This window comes from Poecilia mexicana, unplaced genomic scaffold (assembly GCF_051168715.1).
Source record: "Poecilia mexicana isolate PSO_F unplaced genomic scaffold, ASM5116871v1 scaffold_19, whole genome shotgun sequence".
In the NCBI taxonomy this organism is placed as follows: Eukaryota; Metazoa; Chordata; class Actinopteri; order Cyprinodontiformes; family Poeciliidae; genus Poecilia; species Poecilia mexicana.
The window spans coordinates 13,423,405-13,442,917 of NW_028263388.1; the positions used below are offsets into that span (position 1 = coordinate 13,423,405).

The 19,513-nt window shown below is 38.6% G+C and overlaps 1 protein-coding gene across 2 annotated transcripts in view; it reads left to right on the top strand.

Annotated features, from left to right (window-relative positions):
• wnk4a (WNK lysine deficient protein kinase 4a) overlaps positions 1-19,513 on the top strand; it is a 49,359-nt gene that overhangs the window by 5,571 nt on the left and 24,275 nt on the right. For both annotated transcript variants that reach the window (XM_014989916.2, XM_014989917.2), the window contains exons 3-5: positions 16,731-16,903; positions 17,280-17,500; positions 18,688-18,845. In XM_014989916.2, the coding sequence (XP_014845402.2) occupies positions 16,731-16,903; positions 17,280-17,500; positions 18,688-18,845 (552 nt within the window). The remainder of the gene's footprint in view (positions 1-16,730; positions 16,904-17,279; positions 17,501-18,687; positions 18,846-19,513) is intronic.

The following is a 19,513-nucleotide window of genomic DNA, read 5'->3' on the forward strand; positions in this document are numbered from 1 at the left end:
CCTCGTCTTCATGGTGACATGTGTTCACTAACGTTGTCTAACAAACATCTATTAGACTGATATCAAATGACACACACGTGGATGTTGTTTGCTAATCAGGTGACCTCTAAAGGCTGACTTAGATTTTTTTTTTTTTTTTTTTTGAGGTTTTGTTTAGGGGTGTCAAAGTAAACGGGACTTAAAATATATGCACACCACACTTTTCAGACTTTATAAAATATAATAATTTCTTCCCTCTCTGCACTAATTTGTGTTGGTCTGTCACATAAAATCCCATACAAATGGAAAACTGTTTGTGATAGTGAAGTAACAAAATGTCTTGCATATTTAAAGAGAGCGTGTTGTATACACTTAACATGTTTTCTCTACACAGCGAGTTTTTCAGGAATGAATTAACTTTGTGATAGAGGACTCCGAAAGACGACAGCATAATGGGATTGAAATACCTGTACTTGGACATGTTTAATTGTAAATGAGACTGCAGTCCATCACACTAAACTCCAGATATACAGCCACTGTTTTTTATTTTTATTTTTTTTAATCTCCCATCTCCCTCATTCTGTATTCATGCCTTATCACTTCAAATGCTGATTTATTAACTCAGTTTAATATTCCCTCTACATCCTTCGCAACCTTTGTAGAGTATGTTGACATTTTGCTATAATTTAGAAATCTATAACCATGAGGAAATTAAAAACGTGAGAACGTAGCCACTTGAGCACATAATTATAGTTTGGTGCGGTTTAATTAAAAGAAATGAAGCAAAAAAAAAAAAAAAAATAGGGACGATATTATCCGTGTGGCAGGTTCCCAGGAACCGCCGCACATCCACAAGTGACATACTGACATAAAGGAAACGTAGTCTGAGCTTTTGAAGGAAATACAGAAGTGATCAAATATGAATGAGCTGTTGTTTGCTCCCTTTCTCTTCCACACGTGCATTCATTGGGTTGTGGTGCAAAAACTACCACATTTCTGCTTTGATGTTCACTTTAAACCGAGTTTAATGATCTGACTGCTGGTTCTCGATGAAGCATAAAGCTACTATGTGGTACCGCTCTGATGACTGGATGCACCAGCTGTGTGAGCTACTGAATAACCAATAGGAACGAGAGCATTCAAGCGCAAATCCTTGTCGGTGAGCCCCTCTAAAGGGCATCAGCTGCACAATACCTGTTCTCATTCAAGGCCAGCGGCTTCCAGCCTGCTCCCCCACTTTGCACCAGACACTTTGTGTCGTCTCACGTTTCACTTTTAAGCCCTTAACAACTCGCATTCTTTAGTCAGGCTCCATATTTCAAGCTTTCCCCGTAGCCACCTGTAAGTTCAGCGAGCACGATTCAGAATTCTAAGGAAAAACTGCAAAGTCAACATGAAACTTCAGCTGAAATACATAACTTAAGGCTTATTTTTGTGATAACATTAAGTAGCAAATGTGCAAGAGGACAATTGTTAAATTATTTGTAATTTCTGCCTGCAGAGATGCGCCGTCTAAACATTTTCACAAAACACAGAAGTGACATGATATTTTGCTCCAGTTCAGAGGTACACCAAAAATGTAGAAGTACGCCATATTTCATGTTTTAAAATAACTATCTACAAGATCCAATAAAACATGAATGACAACTCAATCAAATTTAATATTTGACTGGAATAAGCTTGTATTTGCTGTAAGTGTTGTATTGTCCCGTTAATGTACAGGGGGCCTTTAGGTACTTCAGGGTTTGTAATAAGATGCATTGATATGTTTTGATATCAGGATCAGGGTTGATGCTACGCTGTGAGAGAGAGCAGTCGATATTACAAAGCTCTGCAGTTAAGCTGGATTCCAACATTGGTCGAGTCAAAAGGATTGCATGATTTCATCTTAAAAGGGGGATGGCGTTAGAACCTCCAGAAGAAGAAAATATAAAATTACTATTTCAGTCAGAAGATGGTAAATCATACATGAGTAGCGCCATTCACGAACTCTGAGTGTTTATTTTCTTGATTGTAAATATTAATATAATTCAGATTGATCCTAGCAGCTGCTGACACACCCAGATTTTTATTTTTAATTTTATTTAGGAAAAGAATAAATGGGAAAGAATAAAACGTTCCAGGATTTCCCCCTCGGTTTGCAAATTAACAGTCAAACGGGACTGGCACACTATGTCCAGTACGCCTTACTGGTTATAAACACACATTTACAATACACACAAGGCAAAAAGACCTTCTGTGCAAACACGATCAGTTCTTATGGTAAACCTCAAAACTGCTTTGGCTTGAATTCGATATGTGGCGGATTAAACAATGAAATGCAATAACTCTGTGTTTGTGGTCACCATTTTTCAGTTACAACCAATGTGATGACATAATTCATCATTTAATTAGGACGCAATAAAAGTGACTTCTTGTCTCTATTTTTCTTTCCATGCCTAAATGCCACTGGAAGCACAGGAGTCTGAGCACAAAATCAAAGCAGGGAGTTGCGGTAAAACATTTACGCCAGCCCTGCTGCAGCCGTCTATGAAGCTGTAAAAGTGGAACTGGAAGCTGCTCCGTGTTCACTTCAAAATTTGAAAACTCTTTTGAAGTGTCCCAGCTTTATAAAGCCCCACTTTATCTCGCTGCGTCTCAGTTTGTGCACAGAGTGATGAGCTCAAACAATGACAGCTAGAGCTAGTTTAACCCAAGCCCTCGATTTATGCTGCTTGCTTGTTTGCCAGCGTTTTAAAGTACAAACCGAGCCGTGTGTCCTTTATCTGAAAGTGGCCAGTGTTCACTCACAGGCATCCTATCAGCCTGACTGCAGCCAACATCAACACTGTCTTTCCTTCTAGGGCCCACGGAGCGGCAAGGCCGACTTTATCAGAGCCAAGTCATGCTCTCTAAGGTGCAGTTAAGAGGGCTCACAAACGATAGCCTACATCTGCACTTGGCAGCGCGTCACTTTGACCCCGAAGCCTGTTTGTTTGGATTAGAACTGCTAGTCTTAGAAAGAAGGCTGCATCGGATCACCTATAAAACCAGTACTGTGCTCGATGTGCGCTACCCGCAAGATACGACTTGTCGGTATCAATTCAAGTGCATTCGCTGCCGAGTCGCGATAACATTGCCTCATTGGCTGTCTTTGATAGTCTGTCAATGTCTGACTTTGGGTGGATACTGAAGAAACAAGCACAGGCAGCTTGGTGGCTCTTTTGTTTTGGCCTGAAGGTATTTGGCGTGTTTGTAATGACAACTGAAGGTGTTGTCGGGTGCAGGTGTATGCTACGTCTCTGTAACATATGGTGTAGTGTAGCTCGCTGCTGAGCAGTTAGTTTCTTACAGATTATTGTATGCATTTTTGTTCCTCTTCTCAACTCTGCAGTACGGTGCGTTAGTCTGTCACATAAAACCCCAAAGAAATGCATTTATGTATTGGCTCTACTGTGACTCAGTGTATGTACATATAAAAATGAATATACACATATATATGGGTATGTGGTCTGACCATGTCTAAAAAGATTTTTTTTTTTTGTCAGTGCAACAAAGATTTCTGGTGCCAAAGGATTTGAGCCACTGCTTTTATTAGGGTTCTCACAGTCGATCAACTTTTTATGCCAGAGAGATTCCCGTAAGCTGTCCATGTTTGTTGAGAGGTTTCCACCGCCTGCTGAGCTTCGTGTTCTGCAAATGGAAAAGCGTGTTTCTTGTTTCAAAGCTTATCCCTTTGGAGCCTTTTAAAATTGCATCTGGATCCTTGTCTTTCTCTCTAATCACACTGGCTTTTTATTTGAGTACACACACACACACACACACACACACACACACACACACACACACACACACACACACACACACACAACACACACACACGTCTTGATCTGATGTTTATCTGTTTTACAGCTACGTTCAGTTCTCAGATGAGCTTTTCCAGCCAGGTTTTTATATGCATAGCAAAACTGTTCTTTATCCAGACCATCCCTAACACACTATAGGCTCTTCTATTAACTAGAGGTTAATTGCATGTCCCCTTGAGAGGGATGAGACTTAAAATGTTGGCGTGTCTAATTTAAGGCTTTGGATGTGAGCATCACCTGGTTAGCTGTGGAACTATTTAACTGTATACAAAGGACATATAGTAATTTGCAAGTGTTTTATATTCCACATTTAACCACATGTATTAAAACAGAGAAATTTGAATTTTTAAGAGTTGGAACACTAGCGGAGAGGAGACTCACCGTTATTCTGGAAGAAGAAAGTGTTTCTCGATAAACACTTTACGATTATTTTTCCTGCTGCGTGGATTTTTTTTCCATAATTTAGTTTGCAGAGTTTCAACATGGTCTGGAAAACCTTAGAGTAAGGCTGCACAATGTTGCAAATATATCACTATCGCAATATCAGGATGAAGTATTCGTATTGCAAAGGATTGTTTGGAGCGTAATTATTGCTGCCTAGTACATTCTAAGTGTTGTGAACCTGCGTTTTACACACTATTGTAGCATTTAACCAGTTGGGCACCAGAAGCTAATAACATTGCCAAAAAAAAAAAAAAAAAAATATATATATATATATATATATATAGTTATCAGAATATTTATCAACATTTTCTTTTATCATGCAGCCCCATCAGGAGGTTGAAATATTTGTCTGAAAATGGAGCACTCTGAAAGACATTTTTTCCAAAACTTTTTTCTCTGTTCTGCTGTTCCATTCATCCACGTGTCCATCTGTCCATCTACATATTTAGTTGACTCATCTTCCATCTCTTTGTCTGTTCATCCATCTCTCCAACTTGACTGGTTTTTGCAACACATTGCAGCAATTTAAGGTATAAACAAGCATACCTGGTGTTTTAACTTGGGCTCTTGGATGCAGCAGCTGTGGGTTTCTTTGCCACATTAGAACAAATAGTTTTGATTTATTTGGACAGTGAACTCGTGTCCTGAAATATTCGATAAAAGAATTTATTTTGCAAGATTCCCCCCTTTTTTGTATCTGTGTTTACACAAATATTATACAGTTTACTTAAATTCCACTTCAAGTGCTTTTTGCTATTGAAAATGTTTCCTCTCTGGAAACTGATATAAATTCAGTATTAGTTAAATGGAAACTGAAAGCAGGATTTCTCTATCATACTAACTTATTAGTTGTGCTACACAACGCAACATGCATTTTCCCAGCAAATCTTTAGAACATCCTGTTGTTTTTCATTGTCTTTCACTGTGTGTTGCTCTGCAGCCGTTAGTTTGGTGAAAGCATGTGGTCACGGTGCAGCCCTGCTTCCTGAACAAACCAAAAGACCTCAAGCTTTAATAGCTGCCCAGGCTCTGTAGCCATAGTTGGTAAGAGGTGGGGGATGAGGGGTGTCTTCATGCAGAGGTTACTTCTGGTCATTTCTGAAGCGACCGTGTGTGTTGAAGTGTGCAGGACGGGGGTGTTAACAGAGTAAACGTGCTCAAAGGTACCATGTAAGATCCAGGGTGAAGAGTTTATTTTAAAATGGTTTGGGTTCCCTTCATTAGCTATCTGCAAACACTGCTATATGTTTCCTCTGTCAACAGAAAACAGATAAATTAGTGTACCCTCCGCCCTCTTTATAGCCTCCCCCCTCTCCCCCGGACCCCCGCAAAAGTAAATGAAGCAGTTTTAGTTCACGTTCATTTTGCGTTGCGGGTTTCTAAACTCAGTTCTCCCTTTTACAGCTTAAAAATACATTTTTCAGTGAGAGTCTTTATTGAAAGCAAACTGAGTAAAGAGTCCGGGATTCATAAATCTTTCATGCCCGTTACCTTCCTGTGACACGGGCACCAGTCGAAGCGCCGTCAACTCGTAAACTATATCCGGTCCTGCTTGCCATTGGCACTCGATAGCACATCCTTGTTTGTCAGTGTAACACGAAGCTCCGTCCACCTCCTGCAGGGTTGAAGTGCACTGCAAATAAAGATGTTGACCAGACTTCTTTTTTTTTTTTTTTAAATGTGGAAGATTTCAGTTTTTTCTTTGACGCTCATAAGAAATACGAGTTCTCCTAGGGGATTGCTTGAAAGAATGTTAAATCATCCTCATTTCTTTTCTCACTTTGAACAAGAAAATGTAATATTACAGGAGATGAAAGCTTCCTCGCTTCTTTCTGGTTGCAGAGCCTGAGGCCAAAACAACTTTCAGGCTTTTCTCTGAGGCTCTCATGGTCTGATCTCAGTCGAATGGCATCTTTCTACAAAGCGTAACGCAATCCGCCTGCCGAAGAAACAAAAAAACCACAATGTATGGGGAAAGCGACTTGATTAAAATGAATCATTACTATTAATACACAGATATTTTACTGAACCTACACGAGCCAGTGGCAAACAATGTGTTGAAGAAATATGCAACAAGAAAACGACTAACAACCCCCTTGTTGTTTATTCAACACTGTGGGGTCTAGTTTGCCAATTTTTGTTCCCAACAATTTTATTATCCATTACTTCTACAAGTTTTCCACGCTCATGCTGCCTTGAAAAATGAACAGGACCTAGTGGAAATTCAGTTTTAGTATAGTTTCTGCAATATATTTGTACAATGTCATGAAAAAGTTACATTTTCAACAGACATCTTTCAGATTATCAAACAAATGTGTAAGTACACAGAGCAACTTATTATTATTTTTATTAAGGTCTAATCTATTAAAGCCAACCTGGCTCTATGGAAAATAAATAAGAAAGCAAAGACCCATCTCAGATTTGCCAAAAATATCTCTTAATAAACCTCAATTCTTCAGAAAATACGTTGTGAACTGAAAAGACAGACATTTGGGACAGTGTGCTTGCTTTCATAAAGCTAACTCATCATTTCTGAAAAATAGCATGATACTATTGTGTGGTGGCGGTAGTGTGGTGGTCTAGGGATACTTTGCTTCAGCTGGATGTGGAAAACTTGCCAAAATTGATGGATCTGAATTCTTTTCTGTTGCCGGAAAAATATGAAAGAGAATGTCCGGCCATCAGACCTTAAGTCGCTTGACGATGCTACCTTATAAATAATCTGGTTCAAGTGGATATTTAGCTTTAGCTGTGTAACATTTTTGGTCAAGTGGCCACTTTCCACACTTTAATCCGCCTCTTGATGAAACAAAACCTGAACCACACTGAAGAGGAATATGGGCTTGGGTTAACCTGATTAAATGATTGTTAGTTAGAGTTTCTTTTCAACTTAACCTTTACTTTGGTAAAGATCACTGTTTCCCAGCACATCCCATTAGGAGACGGAACCAAGGGAGACCCAGAATTTTGAGGAGGGTTTGTGGATGCCTTGAGATCCCCCAGATTAACCTGGAGAGCCACTGGGAGAGGGTTTTCCTTCTGGACCTGGTTTCTCCATGACCCATTCTCTAATGCAAGAAAAGCAATGGTTGCAACAACGACTTGCATTTTTTTAAAATGACAAGGGAAGTCGTGGGAACATTTGGCATCAACAGGCTTCAACAATTCAAAAAAAAAAAAAAAAAAGGTAACGGAAACCAGCCAGAAGGCACATAGTTTTAAAACCAGATATGCATTTTCATGGACTTGCAGAGGCCTGTGCTCTCCCAACAGTAGTGTGGGTGATTTATCTCACAAACTGTTTAAAATAATTAGGGTTGTGGGTTTCTGGATTCATCTGAAGCAATTGGGACATGATAGTGTTTTATGTGTTTTAAAACTGCTTAAAAAAAAAAAAAAATCTTTTAGACCTTTGTAAATGTGACACAATGACATATTTATTTAAAATTGCATCTTTTATTATTACCAGAAATAATCTGTGTTGTAAATATTAGCTGTAAAAGTGTCCCGTTATCGTGGACATTATTATTGACCCTTTACAAATGGCTCTGATTTAAAAGTGCCCCGCTCCAGTTTGGGACTTTTACAGCGGCCTAAAAGTGACAAAACATGGCAGCCTGGTCTATGAAGTTATTATGGAACATGAAACACTGTTTCCACTAACAGTGTCTAAATCAGAGCTGGTAATTTGTGGACGTGCAGGGGTCTGACGGCAGACTGTTGGTTATTGATTTGATGTGCTGCAGCTGCTGCTCCAGGAGAAGACATTTTGACATCAACTGAGGGATTCTTATGGTTTCAAGTAGACATTTTATTTTTATTACGTCTTTTTTATATATATATAGTAGCGTTGTAATAATGTGCTTTTAAACCATTCTGAATTTCTTTATAATTTGCTTTAAAAGAGACAACACATCTTGTAGCTTTTTCTAGTAGTCTTAATGATTAGTTTTTCAAGTTTTCTCATGGTTTTTCTTTGATTTGTGGCTGCTTCACAAATTCCAAAACAACTACTAACAAAATGCAGCGCATTAAAACAAAAAATATGTTAAATTACCAAAAACTCAGTTAAAGATGAACAGTAAATGCAACATGTCATTTTAAAATGATGATTTCAATTATTAATCCTGAATTCATTGTGCTTAACCACATTTTCTGGATAGCTGGCTTCGGATTCATGAGCCAGACAAAAGTCTCATGATTGCTGGACCTGCGTATTTAAGAGGTAACTCGGAGAGAACCTGTCAGCACAAAGTAAGCTGAAAGATCTCAAGAAAAGTCTTGAAAGTGTTATGATCGACTTTGGAAGTTCAATTGGACCACTATGCGAAAAAATGATCACATTTTGGAGAAAACGTGAAATGGTGGTGAACTTTCCCTGGAGTATCCGGCCTACCAAAATGACTCCATCAATGACTCATTCAGAAGAACATCCAAAGCACTGCAGGCTTCACTTAACTTAGTTAATATCAGTGTCCATGATTCAGCAATAAGACATCTATGAGGGAGTTTCAAGCTGAAAACTACTGCTGCCAAAAAAATAACACCAAGGCCTCGCTCACATCTGACAATAAAATCCTGATAATCGCCAAGACTTTTGGAAAAGTTATCTGTGAACTGATAAGTTAGACAGGGAACTTTTTGGAACGTACGTGTCCCGTCACAACTGATGTAAAACAAACAGAAAAACGTAGTGACAGTCAGATGTGACGGCGGTCGTGGGATTGTCAGATCTTGATCATTTTAGCTTTTTTAGCAGAAAATCCCATGGGATACTGTCTGACCAGGTGGTCCTCCTCTTAAGTTCAAGTGCGCTTGAGTTATGCATCAGGGCTATAACCCACAGCACATCAATAAGGTCCTCCTCTGAATGTCTCAAAAACAAAACAAAACGAAGATTTTTGAGCGACCTTGTCAAAGTCTGGAATAAAATCGGAATGAGATGCAGTGGCATCAACTTAAATGAGACATTCCTGCTAAAAAAAAAAAAAAAACACAAACTTTGACAATTCTGCAATAAAAGAGTGAGATAAAAGACTCGGTAGTTTTCACAAATTCTACATGACGTCTGTTTGGAGCCTAATTACTTTTCTGCATCTGGACAGAGTGATTTTCCCCTTCAATCAGTGAGATTGTTTGAAAACTATATTTTATAATTTTTTTTTGTCTGATAGTAAGACTGGTTTGACTTGACCCATATAAGTTTCAGTAAAAAAATATCAAGAACTTATCTTATTTATTAAAATTTAGATAATAGAAGAAAAGCATAGATATTTTTAACAGTACCCCATATTATAGAGCCCATTGCTCACTTTTTAAAAATAATCATGTTGAACTTTTCCTTTTAAGACGATACTCCTACAAGCCATGTCCTTCAGGGATCTTGTGATCTTTCAGTGGTTCACTTAGCTTCCTGACTTGGACAGAGTGTTTGTTTCCATTCATGCTCCTCTCCTGAAATGCTCTTTGTACAAATAAAATAGTCACCATAATCTCTCAGAGCCCCTTGGATCTCAAAACTTGCCTCACTATTTGGGTAATTTGATCAGACCAGAGGAAGAATCTCCTCTGCATCTCTGTAATCTGTCCTCTGCAATCTGTTGATTGCTCGGACGTCAACAGAGTAGGTGTCTCGGGTCAAGCTGATTGTCACACCGTTGCGTCAATCAAGAAAGTTCTGGACGCATCGTGGAATCTGATCAGCAACGTCAGGCAGCTCCACCTTTTGTTGTTGGTGGAGAATAGCTGACGTCTTTGAGCTGCACTCCAACAATCTTTTGTCATCTGGGAAAAAAAAAAAAATCACAAGACCCTCTCCAAGTAACAAAACAAATCACTTATAGATGGGACTGAATGAGATAAATCTGGCATGCGGTGTGCAAGAAAACACGATCGGTTTCTGACATTACGCAACTCCGTGCTGAGCTCGAAAGGAAAGAGGATTACTGAGGATGAGATTCAGGGGGAAGAGGACAGTACTGTAAACGCAAAGCAATTACAGGTCACTGTTAGGTTTTTAATGAGTTACTAAAAGCAGACACCAGACATGTTAGGACAAGTTACGGACACCAGAGTAAACAGACAATATGAAACCTAGGAGCTCCCTGATAAATGTGCTGTAAAAAAAACAAAGAAGAAAAAAGAAAGTGAGGCAACTCTTTATAGAGGACAGCAGTTGCACTTATGTAAATATAGCAGCCCTAGCTAGATGGACCATAGCTCCCTCAGACTTGCTATTCCATGTATTCGTTTAAGATCAGAGAATGCACCTTAGCCAAACTGACCACAAAGTTTTCGCGCTTTAAATACACAAGACGTTGTGCAAAGCTGCAGGTTGATGGTAATTGGACATAAGCCATGAGTCATGTCAGGTTCTATGAGTGAGAGCAGCAGTCAGGAGTCTGGTTTGACTCCTCGGTCCTGATGAGATTAATGGCTAACCTCCCTCTGGCCGCTCCATTTATGGAGCATGTAAGGTTTTTTTTTTTCTTTCTTGGAACGAGCACACCGCCGCCTCAGTTCTCACCTGCAAACATCTAAAATACGACACCGTCCCAGCACCGACACCTACGTGCATGTTGGTACATTTCGTTTGTCAGTCATGTGGCAGGTATGCAAGCTTTGCAGCTGTGAGGTCAAATCTTTTTTTTCTTTCTTTTTTTTATCTGACCCCCTTCAGACATTCCACCTCTGACCTCAATCCTAGCCAGTCGCCACAGCTTCGGATGGACTCTCTGTAGCAGTTCAGGCTCTCGGATGTCACTGGAAGGTCTGTGTAAATTCTGGTTCTGACCTGCAGAACTCTCTCCTCTGTCGGCGCACGACCAGCTAACGCCACCAAGACGAGCAACACAACGCGAAAAAATATTATTGTTAGAGATGTGCCGATCAGTTGGCCACGTATTGGAACTGGGCAGTTTTCCTGTGATTAGCTCTGACTAGTGATTGGCACTGACACTGAAAAATATTCTCTTTCTTCTCTTTTTAACTTGTATTTTCTAAATAAATCAAAATTTGTGCATAAGGTCAATAAAAATATAGTAAATATTAGAGCCATATGTCTATCCAGGATGTACCCCACCTCTTACCCAATGACTGCTGCAAGGTTAAGCTGCTATAAACGATGGGTGGCTGGACAGATGGTTAGGGACATCTGCTTGGAAGGATAAATCGGTATATTCTTGTAGTTCCTTCATTTCCTTTTAAATAAAACCTACTAAATCTGTGGAGGACATTTTGTTTTTGCACAAGTCACTGTGTAATCCATAGAATAACAATTAGGTCAGTCAATATTTCCTAAATTTAAAGACAAAACTGTTTATTAAGTCTTATAAGTGATTTAAAGAAACACATTTTAAAATGAATCGAAACAATATATAGTTAGATCTTGATTAGCCCTCCTTCCTGGTGCATTAAGTCCTTTCTACACGCTTCATTACGTGGCTGAATTGTGGTAAACCTCTCAAACCTGTAGCAAACCAAAAGCAGTCTTGGCGCACAGAGCATGAAACCAAAAAGTTTCATGGCTCTATTTTATGCCACATCAAAGTTTATCGATTGCCAAAGAGCCTAAATAAATGCTCAGATAAAAACAATTGCTTGAAAGTGTACACTTGTGAAATAAAGATGTAAATTAAGTAGTCGAATTACCATATTTTACTATGCAGTTCCTTTAATCAAAAGTGCCTCCTGAAGAAGGCCTTGGAGAGTAAAAGCACATCAAAATGCAACATGCAAGATCACAACAGCGGGATGTAAACAAGACAATGTAGAAAAGCTGCAAATTAAAAGAAAACCCAATTCTTTGTTGTGACAGTTAAGTTATCAGTGTTTACACTTGTGTCTCATACAGATTACTAAAAGCAATGCTAAACATGGTCATTTTGAGACACCCCCCGCCCTCCTCAAAAAAAACAAACAAAAAAAACAAAAAACCTTTGAACCTCTTGATTTAATTATCTCTTGCACAATGTTGCACAAATATTATGGAGAGCAAAGTGAAAGAAACACCTTCTCCAACCCTCCATATTCAGTAGTATGACAGGTTTGATTTATTTTCTCCCCCTACTGGACCTTTATATATATATATATATATATATATATATATATATATATATATATATATATATATATATATAACACCAGCACACTGTTGGATCCTGTTTTAAAACTCTTGAGTGCTCCCACCTGGGTTGGAGCAAAAGTTGGCTGCTGCTTCGATGTTCCGTGTTCCCGTCCTGGTTGTCATAATAGTGGCGCTGACCAGGACTTTTTGACACCAACGCCTCCCCGACCGTCAACACACCTTATGTAACTCCACTTACACGGCAACACGTCCAAGTGTTTCCATCAGCTACTGGATCACCAGCCCACTTTTCATTGGCTGAGAATAACTGAGACGATGATTCTAAGATGCTGTAGCATATTTTAAAGAGAGAGGCAACTTGTCTGATGTTTAATTAAAAAAAATAAAAAAAAGTGTGAGACTTTGGAGTATGCTTCTGTAAATCCTAGTGACTCATGACAAATATTTCTTATTTTAGTTACAGTAGCTTAATAAAGTATTAATAACTTTTTCAAATACTTGTGATGATACAACTTCAAACTTTAATTTGTTTTGTCAGGATTTATGTGAGGATGCAATATGTAATTCCATGACAACAACAACAAAAAAAGATACATGGTTTCAAAACTAGTTTACAAAATACATTTGGGATTCTAATAATTTGTAGAATCACCTTCTGTGTATTTTCTTTTTGGAAATCCATCTATCATTTTCCATCCCCCTCCACAGTTATTTGCTACCCTAAGTTGGACTGTCGCATGAAATCTCAACAAAATATGTTCCGCTTTGTGGATGTAACATGACAGAATGTTGAAAAAATGTCAAGGGATGTGAATACTTTTGCAAGCCTGTGTGAAGTAAAGCTACTTGCATCACTGCAAGAATAGTATTTGATGTTTTCACAATATTAAAAGCTCCCTCTGTAATATGATTTCTGCTTCTAGTCACAGTTTAATTGCCTGCATTCACTGAGTAACGTCAGTAATAATTTAATCATATGACTGCATAACAAGCTTAAATCATCTTATTGTTTTTGCATTTTTCCATCACTGCTTGATTTTGCAGTACATTTTCCACTTCTTGACTTTTCAAAAGAACATTGGCTGCTCTGAACAGATGAAGGCTTCAGAAAGCCTCCTAGTGGTTTTGAAATCTGCAGCCATGCCATCCATCCATCCATCCATCCATCCATCCATCCATCCAGCGTGCCAAGCTGTGGTGTATCTTGGGGTTTTGGAAGTGCCAGGATTTCATTTTTGTCTGAACGTTGTGCAACATCTCTGTGCTGTAAACTGTCAATTGCTTTGCGGAGACGCCTATCTGCAGGAGACAAAACTCACTATACAAGGGGTCTGATGGTATCACAGAGATCTGTAAATATCCAGATGCAGATCAACCACAGAAACCCAGCGACTCGCTCATTCTGCAAACACACATCCACCTTGTGGTTTATACCGTGTTGTGTGTGGTACCTTGTTTATTTAATTTTAGTCGGAGTGCACTGATCAATGGCAGTGGTAAACCTCAGAGTCCACAAGCCTACATTTAGTGCGTCTGGTAGAAATTAGCTTGAAACCGCTCTATGCTACCTGGAAAATGTGTCTAAACTTGTCCTTTGACTGCTTTTTGCAGTCCAGTTATATTTTAAACTTGTCAAGATCGTTACTTTTCACCCTTAACCTAAGATATTCTGCTCTTTTCGCAAATCATTCGGTTTTTCAAACAGAGGATAAGCTTCAGTCCACGTTCATGTCATAAACATATTTCTATTGACCTGATTGTAATCCATTTGGTTAGAGGTCGCCTCTGTGCCTTTGCTTCCCTGCTGGGATTGCCGGTGTAAAACGGCACATTTTGACAGGTGAATGACGTAGACGGAGAGTTTTTGTGACCTCACCAGGTCGCTCACTTCTCTCAACGGTGTCGGTGATCGGAGTTAGTACTTGAAGAACTTCGTCCGAGGAGAAAGCAAAAAAAAAAAAAAAAAAAAAAGAAGCCGTGGAGCTGATTGTAAACGTAAACACATGCGGAGCGTTTTTCCAAGAACTCTGCCTCAATGCAGGATTCATGGTCCTGTAGATTCCCAGGAGTTTTCCGCTAGCCACCCCACCGCAGTCAGAGTTACTCCACCGGCAGCTAAATCAGGTCATTCATCCTAGAGGAAGCACAAAAATGTCTTTGTTCGTTGAACTTGATTGGAGTGTTTAGTTCGAATTTACATGGTGCTTGGAGATCTCTTCCATAAATCTATAAAGTTGGTACTTCCTTTATTGGCTCTTAAATAAGGTTATGTAACTGGCGGCTCACCCAGATGGACGTACCTGTGGTTTCCAATCTGACAGGGGGCTCATTAGCTGAAGTAGCAGTGATTTATCCGGTTGCTTTCATTATATTTCTGCAAACTTATGCAATGATGCATGATTCTGAGAAAACCAGAGACCACGTGTGTGTGTGTGTGTGTGTGTGTGTGTGTGTGTGTGTGTGTGTGTGTGTGTGTGTGTGTGTGTGTGTGTGTGTGTTAAGACTTCATACCACTGCCAAAGAAAAACATTTTTATGGTTGACAAACTAGTCTCACCTCGAGGTCCATTTAGCTACAGTTGTAGAGCTTTCAACATAATTTATGGTTTGTAAACGCAGTAAGCGCAGTTTAGACTTCCAACCTGACTGGGATCTTCAAGTTCTTTTTTGTTCATTTTGGCGCAAAAAAAAATAAACTAGTGATCAGTTCTTGGCACATTCAGTCATAGGAAAGAATTACTCTCGTCTTTTATTTCTAGGGTTTCACATATGAGAACGTTAAAAAAAAGATGATCTCGTCTGACCTGTTTTATTCCGCTTGTTTAGTACCGATTTACAACCAATGTCACCCTCAGTGCAAATTTATTTTCAAGAGCCATTCAATAAACATTATTAGGACTGGAGTCTGCAACCTTTACAGTTCAGAGAGCCACTTTTTTTTTTTTTTACCACCTTCCATACAGTTTTATAAAATGCGTTTAGAGCTGGGAGTGTTACATCTTCATCATCATAAACATCTCAGAACTTTTAAAGAGCCACAATTATTTTCATATTATTAGGTTTTAAAATATTGAAAAAGCATAAATCTAGAATTGGTTGGATACATTTTCTTGGTAACACTTTATTTGAAGGGGGCTGAATAAGACTGTCATGATACTTTCATAAACGTGACATAACACCTGTCATGAACATGAATAAGCCTTCATGAATATTTATGACTGTTGTCATAAAGCGTCATTCGGTAAATTATGACACTTTTAATACAAAGTTGACATTATTCAAAATGTCTTTGTTATGACAACTTGACATTAACCAAGAAATCATTACTGTTTAAATTTTACCTTTAATAACATAAAGTTACCTAATTTTTAAAGTGCAATCAGTAATACTTTTAGAACAAATTTATATCAGTAATGATTTCTTGGTTAATGTCAAGTTGTCATAACAAAGACATTTTGAATAATATCAACTGTGTATTAAAAGTGTCATAATTTACCGAATGACGCTTTATGACAACAGTCATAAATATTCTTCATGTTCATGACAGGTGTTATGTCACGTTTATGAAAGTGTCATGACAGTGTTATTCATCCCCCTTCAAATAAAGTGTTACCATTTTCTTAAACTGCATATTGATATTTGTGGAAAATAGTTTTTTTTTAAAAAACAAAAAAACACAATTTCAAAAAACAACATTTGTTCTCTCATTTTTAGTCAAAATTATTAGGAGCCATTGTGCGTCACATAGGCTTTAAAAAGGAAGTTTAACTATCTTTATAACCATCTCTGGGATGGAGCTTGCAAATGTGCTTTAATGCAGTGTTAAGGAGAAAAAACATGCAGGACTTCTGGAATAATGTTATTTGGACAAATAAGACCAAGTTACAGATGTTTGGTGATAATGCACACCACCATGCTTTAGTAAAACTTTGCATAGAAGCACAATGCATATAAATAAACACCTCATGCCAGTTGTAAGGCATGGTAGTGGAGGGTTGATGATTTGGACTTTCTTTCTAAATTCTTTACAAGGAGACTGACTGTCAAAAAGAAAAAAAAAACCTAAAACCTTTTTCTAGCTATTAATAAAAGTGGTTCTTCAAATAATTGAATCATAAAATCTACTTTCTATCTTTAATGAATAACAACAGTGCTGAACCTGTTGTGTGTTTTGTTCTCTTGTGGTTGATTTGATATCATCTATAAGCCTAGATTTACTAAAATGCATACTTTCTATTTCCTCTCACTGAATTTAGGATGTTCAATAGATCGACCATATTTCGTGGAAATTTTTTTTATTCAATTAGAAGGAGAATGAAAACGAGACTGTGCAAATCTGTTTCCTTAATTGTTTTGTTTCACTTTATCCCTTTGTAGACACGTAAGCTGACCAAAGCGGAGCGGCAGCGTTTCAGCGAGGAAGTGGAGATGCTCAAAGGCCTGCAGCACCCAAACATCGTACGTTTCCACGACTCCTGGAAGTCAACGGTGAAGGGCCACAAGTGCATCATCCTCGTGACCGAACTCATGACCTCGGGCACGCTCAAGACGTGAGTGTCTGGAGCTTCTTCTTTTCATTCCACATTTTCATTCTTTTTGTCTCAAATTAAAAGAGTTTTTGTTCTGTGTAACACCTGTGTATCCCACGAATAAGTACATTTCTGTCATGGCTGACAGCTTAATTTCCACTTTTTTAAAGTAGGTGAAAATTACAGACCAAAAAAATAAAATAAAATAAAATAAAGAGCTCTACTTTCAAATTGCTTGGAGAAAATTCTGCAAACTCGCTAAGTTTAGAACCTCCTTTTGGCTGTGAGAATGCCGGATCAAGTACTTTATGGCTCTTAAAAAGCTTCCGCTTCCTGCTGTGTAATGTCTGGGATATGTTTAGGCCGATGTGTTGAATCAGACCTCCCTGTGTTTTAGGTATTTGAAGAGGTTCAAGGAGATGAAGCTGAAGCTGCTGCAACGCTGGAGTCGCCAGATCCTCAAGGGGCTTCACTTCCTGCACACACGCACTCCCCCCATCATCCACCGGGACCTCAAGTGTGACAACATCTTCATCACCGGCCCCACTGGCTCCGTTAAGATCGGAGATCTGGGGCTGGCCACTCTCAAAAGTGCCTCATTTGCTAAAAGTGTCATTGGTAAGTAATGCCAGGCAGTAACGGGACATCCGCAGAACACAGTTAGCCTAGCATGTCTTGCGTTGTAATTATGGGAAAATCGTTCAAAATGACACTCCTTTTCTTGTTTGTTGTCCCTCCTCTAAAGCAATCATAGTCTCTGTTTAACTTTCCGCTGGCTTTAGAAAGCAACTTAGTTCTCAAATTGGCTTTAATTAAGCTGGAAATTGCTCTATCAAGTTAATTTAGAAAGTTGCAGGAGTGAGTTTGAGAATGTTTGTTTGTTCTCTCACAGACGGCTGCTCAAATTTAGTCAAACAGGTTTAAGTGAAACACTTCACGGTCAAGCAAGATAAAAGGGGAAACAGCCTTTCACCACAGAAAACATTGGTGCAGGACTTTTACGGTTTTGGTTTAGTCAGTAACACAGCTTCAGTACTATTTCTAATTATTAAACACATTGTCATGAGACGGCGACTACTGCTTTTGGTACTTTTTCATTATTAAATCAAGATTTTTACTAGCATGTTTCTCAATGTTGGTGATGAAGGGTTGTCTTGACGCTTTTTATTTAGTGGTAGAATGTTTCTGCAAATCAGATGCTTTTTTTTTTCCTATCATACCTCGCATACTTCTGAATTAAATTTGAAGAATGCCTCTAGTTGCACCATAGACTTTGTAAATATGTGTGGCTTGAAGAAGCAGCTTGTCAATTACTGTTGTTATTTTTAATTAGCAATTAAGATTCCACACTTTTTTTTGTTGTGGTGTGCATTTTTTTGTGTGTTACACACAATATTTTTACAGTAACATCACTATGAACAAATGCCTCCTCCCTTAAAAAATAGATTTTTCGAGCATAAGCTTTTTCATTTCTTCAACAGAGCGACTATTATCTTGCAATGCTACTCCAAAGTCAAAAATACTATCACTCCAAATGAAATAATACACGGTCACTTTTCTCTACAACTCTCCATCTGCTGTTTCTGCTACTTTCAGCTATTTCTAATCCTGTGCTGTATTGACAAAAACTTGCTAGCTACAGGTGACATTTACTTGTGATTCTGCGAATGCTTTAGCTCTCTTGTTGGTTAGAGCTTAGAGGGCCCATTTAGTCAATAATAAGAAAGCATCATGTTTGTAAGACGCTGCAAACATATTGATCCAAATACTTTTGAATAAATGTAATGCCCTGTAATCCCTGGCAGGAACTCCGGAGTTCATGGCCCCAGAGATGTACGAGGAAAAGTACGACGAAGCAGTGGACGTCTACGCCTTGGGAATGTGCATCCTGGAGATGGCCACGTCCGAGTACCCGTACTATGAGTGCCAAAATGCTGCACAGATCTACCGCAAAGTCACCAGTGTAAGTAAGGGGGGAAAAGCAGGGTCACCTCATTTCCCTCCCCTGTATTTAGCATAATGGTCCCCATGCGCTTGTTTTCTTTCATCTGGAATCTAACCAAGACTTCGTTAATGATAATGTTTCACATCCTGAATAATTAGATATCAGGGACTGAAGGTCTTTGTCATGTCTGGTAAATGCTAGGAGCTTCGTACAGAACACTACCAGCACATTTCGGTTGAGTTCAGGCTATGATTAAGGTGCAACCAGCACATGTTCTGCCCATTAAAGGTCTGTGTAAAGCTCCAGTTTGACTGGTCCTGCTTGTAGCTTTCAAAGAAACTTCCTTTACACCAGAGCAATGTTTGAATAGAAAACTGAAGCGACTTATTGGTAGATATAATAGTTAACTTTTAAATGTTTTGGAGGGAACAGTTTATTTAAAACAGAAGTGCATCTGTTTAATCTTAAAAAAAAAAAAAAAAAAGTGGAGTTGCACACATAAATTAATTTAATTTGGTTCAAAAATACATTATTCTAAAGGGAATTGAAGGTTGTGGTATCTTAACATTTCTTCAGGGTTTTTACTGATGGTGCGGGCACAAAGCGTCTTCTGTAGCTGTTAACTATGTGGAGAAGCCTCTGAAGAGGATGTTAAGTCATACTTCAATTTAGGAAGCATCCTTCTT